This window comes from Chanos chanos, chromosome 16, assembly GCF_902362185.1.
Source record: "Chanos chanos chromosome 16, fChaCha1.1, whole genome shotgun sequence".
In the NCBI taxonomy this organism is placed as follows: Eukaryota; Metazoa; Chordata; class Actinopteri; order Gonorynchiformes; family Chanidae; genus Chanos; species Chanos chanos.
In genome coordinates, this window is record NC_044510.1 from 4,961,904 (window position 1) to 4,980,202 (window position 18,299).

General features: G+C 40.3%; 1 protein-coding gene across 1 annotated transcript; it reads right to left on the reverse strand.

The window, feature by feature from the left end:
• Positions 1-133: 133 nt before the first annotated feature.
• Positions 134-17,848, reverse strand: pik3r6b (phosphoinositide-3-kinase, regulatory subunit 6b). Its single transcript, XM_030793896.1, has 20 exons — positions 17,764-17,848; positions 10,661-10,685; positions 9,854-9,915; positions 9,522-9,613; positions 8,228-8,296; positions 7,832-7,964; positions 6,424-6,493; positions 5,619-5,810; positions 5,145-5,278; positions 4,663-4,749; positions 3,970-4,327; positions 3,197-3,296; positions 2,902-3,015; positions 2,364-2,471; positions 1,746-1,848; positions 1,521-1,588; positions 1,196-1,286; positions 726-787; positions 460-555; positions 134-247 (listed from the first exon to the last, which is right to left on the reverse strand). The coding sequence occupies exons 1-20, from the start codon at positions 17,846-17,848 to the stop codon at positions 134-136; spliced, it is 2,163 nt and encodes a 720-aa protein (XP_030649756.1).
• Positions 17,849-18,299: the final 451 nt, after the last annotated feature.

The following is an 18,299-nucleotide window of genomic DNA, read 5'->3' on the forward strand; positions in this document are numbered from 1 at the left end:
TTACGTGCATTGTTCACACACACACACACACACACACACACACACCCTGACAGATACACAGAGGTCCCAGCAGTGGTATAAGATTTCAATGAGTGTCGATGTCAGAATGACAGTGAAGGCTGGATCTGATTGGTCAGAGTATGCTTCCTGAAAAGGTGTTGATTGGCAGACTCAGGGCCTTGTTCAGGTACCTGCTGATTCCATTGGCCTTTTCCTCGTGAAAACATTGTGTGGACTTTTGGTTCATCTGAAGACTGGGATCCATGCAAGCAGAAACCTCAATGCTGTGTGTGTGTGTGTGTGAGAGAGAGAGAGAGAGAGAGAGAGAGAGAGAGAGAGAGAGTGAGAGTGAGTAAGAGACTATAAAGCAAAATCTCAACTGCAAACACTCATATCATCGACATCATCAGCAATAGATAAAGCCTGATTTTTTTCTAAGATCACTTTTCACCTTTGGACCTTCTGGAAAGTTCTGCGAGAGTCCTTGTCCAAGCAGACAGTAAATGTTCTTGCCTCCAGGGTTCGAATTGAGATGCTGGTAGTTCTTAGAATGGACTTTAAAAAAAAGAAATTCAGCATTGGTATGAATCAGAGTCATTTAACCAGATTAGATTACAGACTGAGTTTAAAACCTGACAACTGATGGAGTACTTGTGCCAAGGTAATTCGTAATAATTCGTACAGGTAATCTTACGTCATTGTTAGATCATGCTAAGGACTCTTACCGTGCATGCCTTTGACGGGTTTGTGAAAATGTTGCTGAAGTTTACAGTGAGGCAGTCAAAACCTGTAGAGAACAACTTCAGTTTGACAACAGTCTGAGACAGAGAAAAAAATTATGTTCAACCTCTCTCTCTTGCTCTCTCTCTTTCTCCATGTCTCTGTCCCCTCAGATCTTATTCAGCCTAAAAGTAGAGTTAATCGTAAAGTGTGTCACCTATGACAAAACTGTAATACCCCTCACTAGTTACTGTTCACCCCGTGAAAGCTGCCTTTTCTTGGTCATCTTACCAGCATCTTCCACATTTTCATAATTTACCCAAAGGTCATGCAGCAGACTGTATGAAAACATTGCATCACTCTATGCTAATCTGGCATCTTGTGACCTGATTTAAGGAAGATACTGATTCTGGCTAACGATAATCGCCAACTAAACAATGAAGTAACCGCCGTGGAGTTCCCGCACGACGGATACCTTTCTCTCCGTTTACAGGAACAGCATTCATCTGCACGCCGCATGTCATCAACGACACTCCTTTGTCCACATCTCTTCCACTCAAAGATGTCTAAAAAAAAGCAATGATGCGGGAAAAAGAATTTGTGTTAGCAAGTGAACCAGAGACGGCATGCAAAAACACGTAAACAAAAAATTAATTCGTTGATACACTCGAGGAACGTGAACTTTGAACAGTAACTTTGAGAAGAGAACAAAAGGTACCAAAGGGAGAAAAGAAAGAGGTAAAGGAAAAGAGAGGGAGGAATTGCTGCAGAAAGGAAGATTTTCTTGACATAGTCCTCACCCTTCGGTAATGAACGGAGATGACTGCTCCTCCAACCTCTTGTGACTGCCTTCTGCCCCTCCCTGAGGCTTCAAAATAAAACAAAATTATACTTTAAATTAAAAAAAAACTTCATTTCTTTAGAAAAAAAAGGCACACATCTGATGAGACAGATCCCATTGGAGGGCATAAACTTCTGTCAGACCCACGTTTCAACGTTTGCAAACGGCCGGATGAAACAGCTACCTTTGACAACAGCTTTGAGAGCGCTGAGCTCAGGAAAGTCGATTTCGAGATGGGAAACAAACAGTTCTTCCACGGGTGATGCAGTCAGGCTAGCATACGCAATCTGAAAGAGGACACATCAGGGTGAACTAACTGGACCTTGTAGAGTCATTAACGCTGGGCTGGTACGTCCCAGTCCCAGAAGACTGTGGATGTCATTCAAATCTTAACTAACATTTCATCCAGAAAATTTACACTGTTCTGAAAAAAACAAAAAGAAGACACCATTACATCACAGTTCTCTACTAATTATGTTCCCCAGCCCAGAAATGTTTTATGGGTCAGGCAGTTAACCTTGATCCCAGACAGGTTGTCAGTTTGAGGATGATCTTGATCTGCAGCCAATCAGTGATTGACTCGTGACTCATCATTCCAAAATTCTTCTCTACTTTTCTACTTCAAGAGAACTGGTCTAAAAATACACTTGAGACATGACTCATGGCAAAAGATTAGTCATCGAAACCCTGGTCCTCCTTATGAAAATCCTCCTCAGGAAATAAAAGAATGGATACAACATGAGGAAGCTAAGAAGATAATACAGGTGATCCGTATTGCTAGGCTGAAAAGATGTTCTCTGACCTTAACAGTGTAGACAGGGATGTGAACTGGCTGTTGTCCAGTCCGGATGTAGTATGATATAGTGTCCAATAAGAACGAGTCTTGGGAAGAGCTTTTGTGATTGGTTGGCTGCGATAAAAAGAGAAGATTGCAGAGTTTGAGGAAGAGCTTGAAAAATGCTACCTAGCTGCTATAGATTCACGTTTGGTGGTGAAGAAAACGACAGGAATGATTTGATGAAAGCGAATGAATCCACGCAGACATGTGTCCTGATGCATTCTAATCTGTTGTGGAATGTGTTCCATGCTACATAACAAATACTTTAAATGTGAAGACAATAAATGTCTGTTTCCAAACAACAACTCTGTAACTTAGCGACTGTCCTCTAAGAGCAAGTATAGAAACTGGATAGCCCCCCCCCCCCCCTTCATCTCTCTCTCTCTCTCTCTGTCTCTCTCTCTCTCTCTCTCTCTCTCTCTCTCTCTCTCTCTCTCTCTCTTTCTCTTCCCTCAGATGTGGTTTTTAGGATCATTTTGTGAAGTGGATTTTTGCTATTCACCATTTGTGCTAGCTGTAACACCACAGCCCCCAGGCCGTTGATGTTACAGTCATACCAAGGATCCAGAAATCCCAAGAACTTCGACATTGTCAGTAAATCTTGTGGACTCTCCTCCTGAAAAAAGAGTTAAGTAATCATAACAATAATAACAACAAGAACAACAACAACAAGAACGACAATAATAATTATAATAACAACAGATTTTATGAATGACATTATGCACAACTCATTTCACATGGAATGGATGTCTTTGTCATGATTATTGTGAAGACTATCTGCAGTTTTGTGCATTAACCTGGACTGGAGATGTAGCGCCGGACTGGTTCGTTACAGGGATGTAGTAGAGCTCTAGTTTCACACGTCTTGTTAGGAACATATTCTGGGCCTGGTTTTTCCTATGCAGAGATGTTTGAAGATTTGTGACAATACACTAATGAAAATTCAGCAAGTTCAAGAACTCAAGTTATGTGTACTGCAGCAACATTGAAACAGTCTTGTATTCAAAGGACCACAGTCTGGCCGCTTGTCTTAACTGTGATAGCCTGAATGGAACCTATGAATCCCACATCATAAACAACGTTAAACATATAGACCTGGGGTTATATGCAGTGGGCGATTTGTAGGCGGATGAGGGGGGATGCCCTCTCCCTTGTTAGCAAAATGACAAAAATGTATCCTCCTCGTTAACCTGCTATCCCCTTATATACTCTTTAAAGTAGTGTCAGTGACCATTGGGCCATCCCCCCGTTGGCCATTGGGCCATTCCCCGTGTTGGCCATCGGGCCATCCCCCCCATTAAAAAGTAGCAAATCACCTACTGGTTATATGTATCATATTCCCTAGAATAATGGCATTGATCTAGGAACAGTCTATGCCTTTTATAATCTTAATTACAATTACGGTGATACATACAATTACTTGCTCTGGGACCCGTGACACATAGTCCTGGGACCATAAAATAATACAGAAGCATAATAAAACAAAGAAAGGGAAACCTCTTAAGATTCTCAGGAAGGTAGACACTGTTCTTAAGTCGAGTTCTTTGAGCGAGAGAATGTGTGGACTTACCTTATGCAGAGGTAGGCCTTGCCGAGCCTTCCCAGAGTCCTGTCGTCTCCCATGACAACGATTCGAGCGATGTAATTCCTATTGTCTTTAGGGGAAGGGTTTAGTCTGCTGCGAGTATTGTAGCCCTCTCTCACTAAAGTTGTTCTGTCTTTGGCATTTGGCCTCAGACATGGAACCCTACTGAACTGCTGGAAGCGTCTTTGCTCTTGGACCTCCTGGACAGCAGGGGGCTCCACTGTTAGGTTAGAGAACTCGCTCATGGGAAGGTCTCCCTCTATCCCACTGTCAGTAGATGTGGTGGACACACGTTTGATCAATTCAGCCTCATCCGACAGGATAAAATTCACCACCTCACTCCCTGGTTGACACATAGTTGACATAGGGTTTTGCTCATTTAACAACAAAAAGAAACACAACATTGTTTCTTCCGTCGATTCCCCATATATTTTCTGCATTATGAACTATCTATTATTCTTCACTTTCTAACATCTGGTGCTACCATTAGTGTTCACCCAAGTCCCAAATGCCCAATCGTCTTGATTTCAATCGTGTATTCTCTTATGAATGATCTGGTCTATGGTGAATAAAGAGCTTATTTACACATTTCTATAGGTGCAGTAGAGACGCAAGAGTAGCGTTTTGTAGTGTAGTGTTAAGAATTTATGCTTTGTTTCCTCAAGGGCAGTAACTCACATATTTCTTCGTCTTTCGTCCAGGCGTGGAAGCTGATGTCTGGGCTAGGCAACGGAGCTTCGACCAGAGGGCCAAAAAACGTCGAATCTAAACAAAAGAGAAACAAAAGGGACAGTCTGACAGAACTGTAGAGGAAAAACACGACAAGTGCCGCTTTTAATCAAGGCGAATAAACTTAACAATGAAACTCTACTAACGCTTGGCCAACAACAACAAGAACAACAAAAAAAAAAAAACCCAAACCTGAGAAACCGAAATCTGATAAAGAAAAAAAATGAACATCTCTGCTGCTTTATGTGTGGTTGTGATTTTTTTTTTAAAGATCTATCATTGTTTTTTGTCATCGCTGGTGCAAAACCCCGATCTGATTCTAGATAACTGGTGTCTAACTTGCGTAGGTGTGAAAGTGTGCGTGTATTCCTGCAGGTTTCTGTATGTGATGATGATGATGATGATGATGGTGATAGTGGTTAGGTAGAAACCTTGATTTGCTGCTCTCAGAATGCTGTGGTATATCTGTTTGATTTTTCTGCTGTACTGTCCGTGTTCGGAACCCGTGCTCTCACAATTCTGTTCCGCTGCTGCTACCGACTCCTGGAAGTACTGTTTCAACTCTCTGCCCAAATGCTGCGACAGAAAAATACATGTTAGCACCAAAAACTAATATTATTTATTATTATTTATGTTAAAAAAGCAGTAATGCCTTTTTTGAGAGACTATAAGGAAACTAACTCAAGTGGAGCTGAGAGATGAGTTGAATTGGTGTTTTGCTGTTTGAACTTCATCTAATTAACTTAATGAGAGTATCAGGTAATAAGTTTGATCAAAAGTATATTCACACACGCCCGACATGCGCACACACACACACATACACACGTGTGCGCATGTGCACACACACACACACACACACACACACACACACATACACGCATATACACACACACAGACACACACACACACACACCTCCAAGGCCTGAGCGAGTGTGCAGCCGTTGCAGTGTCTCCCTAACACAGACTGTAGAGTGTGTAACAGAATGCTGCGTTCATAGGTCAGCGTGTCCCGGTCTGAACCATGGCACTTAACATCTGTCCCCACTGCAGCCATCAGAGACGGAGAAAACACAGCTGGATCGGCAAACACCATCACCCTACACACACACACACACACACACACATATCCAACGACCATATCATCATTAAAAACCCTGAAATGATGTAAACATGGCTCATCTTGACAAGAACAAGTTTCTGATTGGTTTGCACAGTTGTCCAGTCACACCCATGGCAAAACAGTTTGTCGTTGTCACCTTGCTTTCTCGTTCCTAAGTAACCTATGGCATACCTCAAACCACTACACCCATGGGCATTTATAGTATCAGAATGAGTAATCATCATTTCCTGTAGTCAGCCCGGTTGATGTGCTTGGCTTTTCTTTCTGGCAAAACTACCAAACCTCAGTGCCCCTTTTTCTTCTGAGTGAAACTTTTGATCGACCTCATTTCAGTGTGTATTATTGTAACTGGAGCAAAACCCCGACAACATTAAAGACTAGAAGTGCGAACGCGTCTTCGTCTTATCGTTACGCGCGTGTGTGTGATATGACTAACACACACACACACACACACACACACACACACACACACAGTGTTTCAAGAGCTAGACAAGCAGCTGTAGCAGACAGATGGAAAGAAAAGCAAATAACCATTTGACTGTATCGATACATAAATGAACGACTGAACCGATGGATGGTTTTGCACTTACTTTTCCTGAAGCGGGTAGTGATCATTTTTGAGGCTGTGTTCAGCGATAACTCTTCTCTGATAGAGAGCACCTGAAGGTGACAAAGAACCAAAAATAGTTTTTATGTAAGCGAGAATTAGTCATGGTAAAAAAACAAAAAAAACAAAAAAAAAAAACGCCAGCAATTCCAAAAGTACAGTCGACTCTAAACAACATTCTGTACAAAGAACCTCAAGTGGAAGATTTCAGAGCAGGGCTTTGCCGTTTTCCAGCACTTAACTCAGACATTTACGCTAGACTCAAGGCCGTTACCACGATTTTTCAAATGCGGAGGTCAAAAATGGCCGACCCCTCCCCCCCAACCCCCCATTTAAGATAATCACTTCTACTAAGCTATACCTAAAGTATTGGAACCTTTACTATGTACATAGTTTGTGTGTGTGTGTGTGTGTGTGTGTTGGGAAGGAAATCCACAGGTGGAGATAGATTCTAATGACTGCTCTCCTGTCTCCTCTGTTGATTTTTTTTTTTTTTTTTTTTTTTTTTTAATGACAAGTCTAAATAACTGATCCATAATTGACATTATTTGACAATAGGTTATGTTGGGGTTATGCTTATGAAAATAAGAGACAATATATCCATTACAACATCAATTCTCCATCCGACATAACATTGGTAGAATTGTCAGGTTAGCTGCCTCTCCATTGAATTTCAGCATAAAATTGTCAGTGAAAGTTAAAGCATCTCATTACTGGCAGTAGAGGCCCTACTCTATCTGCACTAGCCTGTAGCCATTAACTTAACTTAACCATTAACTTTGTTTGGGTTAGCCTGTTTGACATCTTTATTCGGGTGAATAAAAGGCAACATTAGGACAGTGGTTTTGTGGGTACTGAAGTTTATTTGAGCTGTGAGACTCTACTGTGCCTTCGTTGATTAGTTTAGGTGTCTGTTCTATAAATAGGACACACTCCGCAATTTCCAACCATCATTACTGTGCCCTCGTCTCATTTCGAGAAGTCAGATGTATCTGCAACTACGCGTCAAGTGATGCTGCGCTAATGCAGGGATATTTGTCTCGCCCTCTCTATTTTCACGCAGGCCTAATAAATGAAACGAAACCTGAAGAAAAAATGATCGAAGACGTGACTTCGGTGTCCTCAGTGGTAGGCACGGGCATGGCTAGACTTGAACTTGAGTTGGAGCGCTGCTTTTAATCTAACTAAAGCATGTACTGTAATAAATGAGATTCATTTGTTAATCAGGTAACAGAACAATTGCTGTATTGGTGTACTGATTCATTTTTGGTTGTAACAGAAATGCAGAAATGGCACGTATGAAACTCCATGGAGAAGCTCTGATTTCAAGGAAAGGATGGTGTTAAGAGTTCATATTTGTACAGTTAAGCTTAAGTTCTGTGGTGTTTTACCAGGGGTACTGCGCTCCATCTTCATACATCTGATATAATTGAGAGCCACAGTGCAGTAAGGCTCTGGTAGTGTGAGAAGCCTTTTCAATGAGCTACAGACTCTGTCAAGCAGATCGTCTGGAACGTGGACAGCCTGTGAGCGACAAAAACCAAACAAACAAACAAACATAAAAAACAAATGAAGCAGAAAAACCTGTTCATTTACCGACACAGACACTGTTAAAGTCCGTAAAAGGAAATAATGAATTAAGGACAGCATAGTTGAAAAAAACCCAAAACAAAACAAAGTCGGGACTCTCTGTCTTTTTCCCCCGGCAGTTTCATTGGCGAGAAATATGTGTGGCTATGCTTAGATAAGCCAAGATTTTTGGTAAATGATGAGAAAAGATACTACACCTGAATGATTGCGTATGCTAAGGTATGCAGGAGGGGAATAACACGCTGCTTAGAGTCAATCCTCTCAGCCTTCAAACAAAGAAAAAAAACCCCATCATTAATGCATTTTGAAAACAGACTGTGGTATGTTTACTTGACTGCCAAGCTGTAGCTCTCGTATCCAATAAGTGGGCAAGTTTCATAGGGTCAAAAGGTATGTGGAGAGTAGGGTTAGGTATCATTTGAGTTTTTTGCGATACCGGTGCTGAAATGATACTTTTAAAATGGTGCCGGTCCCTAAACAGTGCCTGAACTGATACTTAAAAAAAACACACAAAAAAAGGGTTGATGACATAAAAAAATGTTTTTTTAAATTTCTAAGGCGAATTTGAACTTCCAATTGAATAATATATTAACTTAACACCTTAAATATATAAATCTAAACAGATACAAAACACTAAAACACTTCACAAATTTACATAACAAATTCACATAATAAATAAAACCTAACCCAACTACAATAATTTAACACTAAATAAATGTTACAGTAATTAACAGCAAAATAAACTTTGAGTTGGAATTCTTCATATTCTACAAATCCAGCTTCAAACTTCAGTAATTCTTTTATTATCATATTCATAATTCATAAATTATCATATTTGTGCGTCACCTGACTACTGAATACTGCGCGCTGATTTGCTAAATGAATTTATTGGGTTGCATTCAAGAACAGCACTGGCATTTGACGTTTCCAGCTGTAAAACGTGAACTTGAAATGCCTTGACAATGGACAATAATAGCTTTTGTGACAAAACATATTTAGGGTTCAGAATGTGCTATGTTTTTTTTAAAAGGATGGCGTTTATCTTTATTTGCAAATATTTGAATTGACAGCTCAGGCATTTAAGTGGCACTGAAATGAAGCACCGAAATCTGCGTTGAGATTCAGTCCGGTAAATACCGATCGTATAGGAACTGGTGCCATATTGGCACTGGGTTTTGGTACCCGACCCTAGCTGAGAGCCTCCTGAATCAAATTAATCATATGGTGTGTCTCTCAAACAAAACAAATGCCAGACACAAGAATTCAAAACTGCCTATGACAAGATATTGTTTGGTGACTAGTCGCATCAGTAATTCATTACATCTCTTCTATACCGGAGTGTCCGAGGAGGTGAATTGTATGTGTGAATTTTCATGTAAAGCATTTGTGTCCTGGACTATTTCAAAATATCGTATCTTTTTACACTTTTCTGAGACTGCAGGTCTTTTTTACAAAACATCTGAGAGTCACGCCTGTGTTTTGGGTACAGACCTTTTCTAGTTCCTTTATAAGCACCGAAACCAGAGAGATGCTGTTAGCAGGATTTTTCTGAAGGCTTTTATGTAGCATCCATCTCAACATTCCTGTGTGAAAATATACACATAATCATATCCATTACAAAACAAAACTGACAATAATTAAGAAAAAAAACAAAAACCTCAACTACTTCTGAGATGGCTGACAAAACACAGGATGGACTAATTCTGAACCCTGTAAATTCCTGGGTTATTTAAAGTCATGCCCTATAGCCTACCTTACTGGTTTCAGTTTAACTCATTACCCACTTGTAAACTAAAACGGTAATTGACAGAGTGAAGCTGTACCTTTGTTGCATGCTAGCCTAGCTGGGGATTCAGAGTCCAGCTCTCGGAGCATGGTCTGGACACTGTGAAACAGCCGAGATTCCGTGTCCAGACACACGGGATTTCCTGTTGGGAAGTTCAAAAGGTCACTAATGCAACTCCTCTAGCCCATGCAAAAAGAAAAAAAATTGACCCTTTTTTTTTTTCTTTAAGGGAAGTTCTAGAAATAGATTCTGTAGGTTTAAAAAAATTTAAGTTAATAAGTTTAAGTTGATGGTGTTTGATCAACACCTTCAGGGGTCTGAATCATACTAAGAACTGTGTCTGAGGAGGAAAAATGCCTGATAGATTGATATGACTGTCGTTACTTCTTTTCTCTGTCTTGTTATACATTCTCTGTAGTGTAGGCATTGCTCTACGTTCATCTGCTGACACATTGGACATGGGTTCTCCGTGTTATGTCTTTGCCTGATGTTTGTATGATTGTTTGTTGTCAAATTAACGCAAACAAGCAGTATGTGTAAGTATCTTCGAATGCATCGTGAATGTATCTTTAATAAAAACTTTATATTTAATTAAAAAAAAAAAAATCTGTAGTGCCTAACTTCCTAACTAGGTCAGAACTGTCTTGAAAAGTATTTTCACCTCAGTTAAGGAAGCCTGAGAAAACTGTACCATTACGTAATACCAAAACAGAAAAAAATTACCTTTACTGTGGTAATTATTAGGTATTTAGAGGTTGAAGCGAAAGTGTTTTTTTACCGGAATTTTCCATGGCGGCCCAGCTTCTCAAGATAATCGCATCACTATTGAGGAAACTTCGCTCACATGCTGATTACCAAGAGCTTCATGTCTGCAAAACAGTGGGGGCACAGAGATCTTTTAGAGTTACACACATGCGCACACACACACACACATGCACACGCACACACACACACACACACAGGCATGCACACACACACGCACGCACACACATGCATGCACACACACACACACACACACACACATGTACACACACATGCACACACATGCACACACACACATACACACATACACACACATGCACGTATACGCACACACGCACACATGCCCATGCATGCACGCACACACACACACATACACAAACACACACATACACACACACACACACACACAGACTACAACTCAACTTGGCAAATCTGGGAACCACACTCATTACAAATCCGTCGCACAAGTAGGTTGCACAAGTATGGTTATTTTATGTGTGCACTGATGATCCATTAAATATGTTTTGATATTTAAGCCCTTTCCCATAAGTGTTTGAATAAAAGGATTTCAAAGTTACAATGATCCTAACATGTCAATTTCGTCTTTAGTCTGAAACATGTGCCACAGATGCTAAAAACTGTCAACACTGGAACCGGTGACAAAATAACCACACTGGGAATCAAATCAAAGCCTAATCGATTCAAAGCCTAATTGATTCAAAACTGATCACCGTTAATGATGCCCCTCTGTGTGATTCTCTGTTGGGATACATAACATGTTACTAACATCGATTCACAAGTTGATTTAAAAGTTTGTGGAGTTGCTCAGAATTCTCTTTACACGGGGTTACTTCATTTCCATTAACACGTGCAGTTTTACAGATTTCTCACTCTGTAAGGTATGTTCACTAGTCCAAAATTGACCTAATAAACATTGCCAAAATATGAAGATACGAGAGATTTTGTCTGCTGACATGAAACAACAGAGTGTAAGCAGCAGTGTTTCTCAATGCCGTGAAATCTTTGCAAAAAAAAAAAAAAGACCTGCATGAATTGCAAATTTGACCTCAGTCTTTTTAACACAGGAAGCAGAAGACAAAGTGAACATCTTAAGGTGTTTAGGGGGACCGTCAAAATAATCACGGTCTTTCTGCTAAACCATGTGACCAGCAGTTTAAAAAAACAAATCGTTTTTCATCGAGCTAATGAATTAAAAAATGAATAAATAAATGAAAGAAAAAAACAAACAAACAAAAAGTAAACACCACAAACATTAAAACCGGTTGCAGAATTACTATGCTGGGACTCCTGGTAGCCTAATCAATTCAAACCTGATCTATAAACATGTTTCATCAACCAGAGATCGTTTTCAAGCCATGATGGGAGTGCCTGTGCATCGGTTCATATCACAATGAAGTTCTATGCTTTATTATTTAATGTCATATCTTATCTGAGCTATGACCAGCACTGTTTCGATGCCTTCACAGTTTCTTTTTTTAACAATATGAAGATTTGTAATGACTCATAAATACGGCATAGACATTTCAGTAGAAAAATGAAAATATAGTGTCATATGGCAGGTTTACGAGTATAAATGTGTCGGCTGTATTAACCTTGAAGAGATATCAAGTTACGAGGAAGTGACTTTGACCGTAAAAATCATTTTTATCTGTTTGTTTAATTCATACCAAGCCTACAAGACCTTTCTGAGCCGTAGTTAAAAACCAAATCTAAAAATATGTGTTGAATGAAAGCTATTACCATGGCCAAACTGAGCTGCACAAAAAGGCTTTAGCTTCAAGCACACGTAAGAAAACAGGTTTTATGCTCTTCAGTCTGTCTCAGGACCTCAAACCACAACAATGAATTACTGAATGAAGTAAATCACAAACAACAAAGTCGCTTAAATTTAAAAAAAAAAAGAACAAAAACAGAAGGCAGTGGGCTATGAAAAGAGTATTTTATAACTCAACTGATGTTCCACAGTTGACGGAACTCAGACAGGATGCTGGGCTATTTTACAGAAAAAAAAAAACAACAAAACAACAACAGGTGCAAAGTTCTACTAAATACATTTCTATCTTTTAAAGAACCAGAGGATTTCAAAGGTCCAAGTCTGTCTTACCTTCCCATACGAAACTGGTCTGTTGTGCAAAACTCCACTTAAACTGTATCGCTTGTGTAATGTTAGTTCAGCCCCCGGTGAAAACACACTGGCGGTACTACAGCGCTTTGTAGCGCGCAGGCCTACATTCACAGCGCTGAATGCTATTTCCTATTTAAACAAGCGTAGAGGTTTTGCAAGTGAGTGTATGTCTCTGTGTGTGCCTGTGCGTGTGCGTGTGCGTGTGTGTGTGCGTGTGTGTGTGGGGAGGTGTTACAAGGGTGTGAGTTTGACGGAGATATGGTGGGTTGGCAGACCGAAGGCTGTGTGTGTGAGAAAATGAAAATTGTTGCTCTCTCTCTCTCTCTCTCTCTCTCTCTCTCTCTCTCTCTCTCTCTCTCTCCCCGGCTGCCTTTCATGCACACACAACATATTAATACAAACACGCTCATGTTTCCTGTGCTCTTATGAACGCACCAAATTTATGGTTTTCCTGTCTATCTAAAATCGTGGGTGTTGAGTGCATGAACTGATATATTTAGCCTGAACCGAACCTTTCAAATTAAAAGAAGAAAGATAAAAAACCCTGACCACACTCTAAACATATACCAACGCGAAGTGATAGGCATCTTTCAGCATGAGAGAAGAGAACGGGTCAAATGCAAACTAACAACTGTGGCCTGTGGTGGTTTCTGAAACATCTTAGAGCCACCTGTGATAGGAACAGTTAACCAGCAAGACATGACTGGCCACAATACGCAGTCACAAAAACTCATCACACTGTTCCTTTACGTTTCAGTTATATTTCTTTTTCCCTTTTAAGAGACCACTTCACAAGTCTTAGAAATCAAACGAAACGGTAGTGATAAGTTAAGTGAATAAAAAAAAAGATACAGTACAGTACATACAGTAAATGTTTCTAAGAAGCGCAGTGATGTTTCAAAGCCAACACTGCACGAGCTGAAAGCGTAGAGGCGTAATTTGCGAGCGGTTTAATCGTTTAGCGATTTCAAATTTTGGCTATTTTTGTCAAGCGGCCGTGGAACTAGAGTCCTGTAACGCAAGACAAAGACGAGAGGGGCCGGGGTCAAAAGTCGTTGTGTACAAAATATAAATAATGAAGGAAAGTTTTCCAATTCCACCAGGTCAGTTGGTATGTGTTGATGCCCTCACTGAATGTGTAAGGAGAGCTCTTGAGAAGGAAGTAATTCAATTATTTAATTTATCGTAGTACACCAAATTCAAGTTGTTTCCTCTCGCTGCTGTTGGGTTTTAACAAAGTGTTTCATTTAAAAAAAAACAAAAACAATTCTTTCGTGTTTCAAGCAATTTGAGGTCAAATAAATTCCTTCAGTTAGACGGGTGCCTGCATTTTCTGATGCGTGTTACCATCAACAGCTCAGATACACCCACTGTCTGTAACCTCGGGAACGGTTTCTTCATTTTTTGGGGTAGAACATTATGTATAAATGAAGTTCTCAATCTACAAAATGTATTATAAACCTGTAAACCCTTATGAACGTTTAGTATTGGCGGAAGCCTGAACGGGCGATGGAATTTTTTTTTTCCTTGGAATGTTTTTTCCCCCTCTCTCTGAATTTGTGACACAAGGTCGGTAATCGGTAAACTCCACGCCCGGGAAGCACGTCTGCTCCCTCTCCATCCCAATCCCAGCTCAGGGTTCTCCAACGCTTTGGCTTTCTGACCTTGTACATGCATGACACCTTCCAAATCTTTTATTGCATTTAGTATCAGCCAATGAAGAGGTCACTGACGTTCAACTGCAGAGTGAGGGTATGCGAACTCTGATGACATTTGTGCACATAGGAAACGTCACAGCCTAATTCTAAGTAGACTACTTCTCAGTTTCACTGTCAAGTGAGAATGCTTCCCTTCAAGTGTCTTGATCTAGAAAGCTCTATATGACCCATATCTCCTCGATTGCAAATCACTATTAATCTTCTTGTAGTTTGTGGCATAGTTCTACAGTAATGCATGGTGCCCTCAGGCTTTCTTAAATTCAGTGTAAACTGAGAAACCGATACATTGGCTGAAAGAAAGAGCAACTTAGGGCACAAGTCATTTGTGATTGGCTTACAAGCTATGGACTATCTCTAGTCTTTTTTCCTTTTTGAGTGATTAGTTTCTCTTCGTGGAAAGAAAAGAATGAAGGACAATGGTCCTTGAATGGATACCTGGGGGACGCCAATTCGAACAGGCAGTGCATAGACAATATTATTGTTTTATTTTAAGAACCTAACCATGGCACAAGTATTTAAAATATATTTTTTCCTCATTACAGTATCCTTCCATAGTAAGTACGAATTAATACTTGCATAATCGAATATATTAATTAAGTATAATAGTAGTTGCTCAAAATGAGTCACTGGATTTAAAATGTAAATGCATGGTTATTAATATAAATTACATTTTTCAGCATGTCTCTCACCCCAAATAACCTGAAGTATTACTATGTCCTCCTCATTAAAAAATCACATGAACTGATAAATTTTCACTTTAAGAGACAGTCTGCATCCATTTTATATACCATTCCGTGTTTGAAATCAAGGTGAAGACTAAATCATAAAACCAAAATAAAACTACAGAAAAGTTTCAAAGTAAACAGAAGAAAATCTGTGTATCTACCAGTGTTTCTACCTTTCTACAACAGAGTGATGCTTGCTTTTTTCGTAGAGAAGGAAGTTGTGAGAGAGTTTACGAGCAGAACAGAGTAAGTCAAACAAAGGAAGAGGTGTGCTGTCTTTAGACGCAGAGAGGTGTAGGTGGAGGGGCACTTAAGATAACAGCATCACGGGAAAATGATGAAAATAGATTTTGGACCGGGGCTCTCCCTAGCATGTATCGCGACTGTGTGCGTGCGGGCGTGCGTGCGTGCATGAGTGAGTGCGTGCGTGTGTGTGTATGTGGAGGAGGGGGGTGCACATTACCGTTGTTATGCGTTACCTGACCAGGTAGTAGGCCTAGGTACCCTACGTGCTCTGTAGCGCTTGAATCTATTGTTCAGTGAAGCGTTCTATAGGACGGAGACCGTGACCGGTTTGGAAGGACCAACTGCCTCTCTTAGACTCTTAGACTTTGTCTTTAGTTTGAGTCAGTGCAACAGCGCATGTTTGATCTCACTTAGAAATCCCAGTTTGACCCTTTCATTCCACTTCATCCACTTTATAGAAACGGTTCAGGATCAAGGGTTTGCTGTGCTTCTATGAAGGGTAACATTTGTATGGTATCAAAACTTCATAAGAAAGCTTCTCTTAAACTGAATTTTGTCCTTCGGTTAAAATTAGAGTTTGTAGTTGAAAGAGAGGTTAAAGTTATATAATTTCGGCACACAGCAAATGAAAAGGGGACAGCTTTGCTGGTGTTTACGCATAAATAGTTAGAATGCGGCTATGTCTCATGCTAAATTAATTTCTCTGACATTTACTGTCACGCTTATGTCAACAGTTTGCCATTATGTGAATGGCACTGGATTGGGCGGTTACTATTTTAGGAAACCTCTCAGATTATAGAGGAAAACAAATGCAGATGGAATAAAGCAGATGATCAGTCTTGGAAACATGGGATTATATGCAATATACATGTATTTCATTAACAGTCTGTGTATTGCTAACATCAGTGATCTAATTAACTGTATTTTACATCAATGCAAGATACATACAAAGAAGTGCAATTCCACGACTGCATTAACTGCATGGGCTGCGTGTCGACAGATTAACAAGCACGCAGGGCTCAAAATCCAGCGGTTTATCAATCCGCAGATACAACGCGTTATTCCAAACGTGCAGACTGCGCTCAATGTTCCCACAAATTTAACTCTTCATTCAAGATAATCATTCGCTCTCACATTCATAAACAAGAACAAAAAACGCAAACAAACGAGGACGCCTCAATAAAAACACTGCGAGGAAATGCAAATTTACACTTAGTTCGGTGAACAGTGAAGACACGGACCAATCCACACATGTTTATGCTATATTCTTAAATTAACTGGCAGTATGGAAATGATCATAAAAGAATAGGTTGACTAGAAATTATGCATATGCCGATCATCATGTTTGTACTTACCTTTAATTACTATTTTTATTCTTGCTGGTGACAATGTCCCGTGGTTCCGAAGAGCGGACATGAAATACACAAACTGCGCGCTGCAGCCATTGAAATACATGCCCGTCTGTGAAGCCACGCCCACTTGGACTACTTCCAAGAATGGCATGCGATATATATATTCGTGGAACTGTGGCGTGGAATCCGTTCCATTAAGACAAGTAGAGGAACCTAAACAAATGATGCAGGTTATAGCAGGTCAGATGTGCAGAGTACACAAATTAGACTATGATCGTCGGTTGCTCGTTCCTCCCTTGACAGTGATCACTTCAGTGCAGGCGTTGATGCGTTTTCTCCCATTTCCTCACACGTGGAGCCAAAATTGCGTGGAATGAGTGTTTCTGTGAGATGACGTTTCAGAAGTCAGACAAAGGTCGAAAGGGGGGTCATTCTGGTGGGCCAGTTGTTCACTAAGACCTTGTCTCGTTTCTCTCGCTCTCTCTTTTTTGTTGCTCTGCTGACAGAATAGGTCACGACAAAAAACAACAAGAACAACAACCCCCCCCCCCCCCCAAAAAAAACAAACAACTTTGTGTTTATTTGAATATCAAAGCTATTTTTTCTATTCTTCTTTGTTCAAGAACCTGACAAACCCGAACTTCTCCTGACTACAGTTAACATGCAACTCCCAAATGTGACCTCATTAAAGAATTATATTAATTGTCCTGTGAGACCAAACTGTGTCATAGTTTCTCTAGTGTTACAGAAGTGGAGCAATTTGATTCGTAGTAAAAAAAAAAAAAAAAAAACTTGATCGGCCACTTCATGCGCATTTTGACTGTCTCTCAGTGATCTTACATTGAATAGCGACCTTTGTGAACATGTGCCAGAGTTTAACGTTAAAAAGATAAGTTGAAAACGGTTTCTCAATTTAAAGGTTTTGTAAACAAGAATGTTAGTGGCGGCACTGACACTGTTTTGCTGGGGTGAATAATAACTGCATTTAGTCATTTCACAGTCGTGGTGAAAATTCAACAGTTTGAGTTCCACCCACTGCAGTTCCTCTTCGCGAGGTAGGTTGTGGTACTTTGCACTCGCCATCTCCTAATCTTCACTTTCCTGTCTGTCCAGACCAAATGGTCAGACCACAACATCCACAGACCAGACTACAGCACCTTGAAACTAAGAATAGACATGATGGCCAAGGCGGTTGATCAAAAAAAGGTGCAGTTTCAGCCTCTAGAGTAGCTCTCTCCTTCGGCTGACCCACCCACTTGACTTTGCTGAAGGAAGTCGGTCTCGCATGAACCGCTGAATGGAACTCGAAAAGTTGCGAGCGAGAGACTAAAACCCACAGCAAGTGAGTCAGCCTTTCACAAATGCGGGCAACGCACCTGCTCTGCGCCTTAGTACTATCCACCTCGACAGCGTGAAAATCCGCTTCGTCAGAAACTTACTAAGTTTCCTTGTTATCACAAATGAAATATCTAATAGATGCAATAAAATCAAAATGGTCTGTTCCATCCACACCATAACAGACAACACAAGTGCT

What these genes read in the sequence shown, in the direction of transcription:
- pik3r6b (XM_030793896.1), bottom strand. Translation starts at nt 17,848, where the DNA reads ATGGCGAGTGCAAAGTACCACAACCTACCTCGCGAAGAGGAACTGCAG. An exon ending in GTTGAATTTTCACCACGACT is followed by an intron (nt 10,686 to 17,763) that starts GTGAAATGACTA and finishes ACTGTTTTGCAG; the next exon opens with ACATGAAGCTCTTGGTAATC. An exon ending in TCTCAAAGCTGTTGTCAAAG is followed by an intron (nt 1,589 to 1,745) that starts GTAGCTGTTTCA and finishes TTTATTTTGAAG; the next exon opens with CCTCAGGGAGGGGCAGAAGG.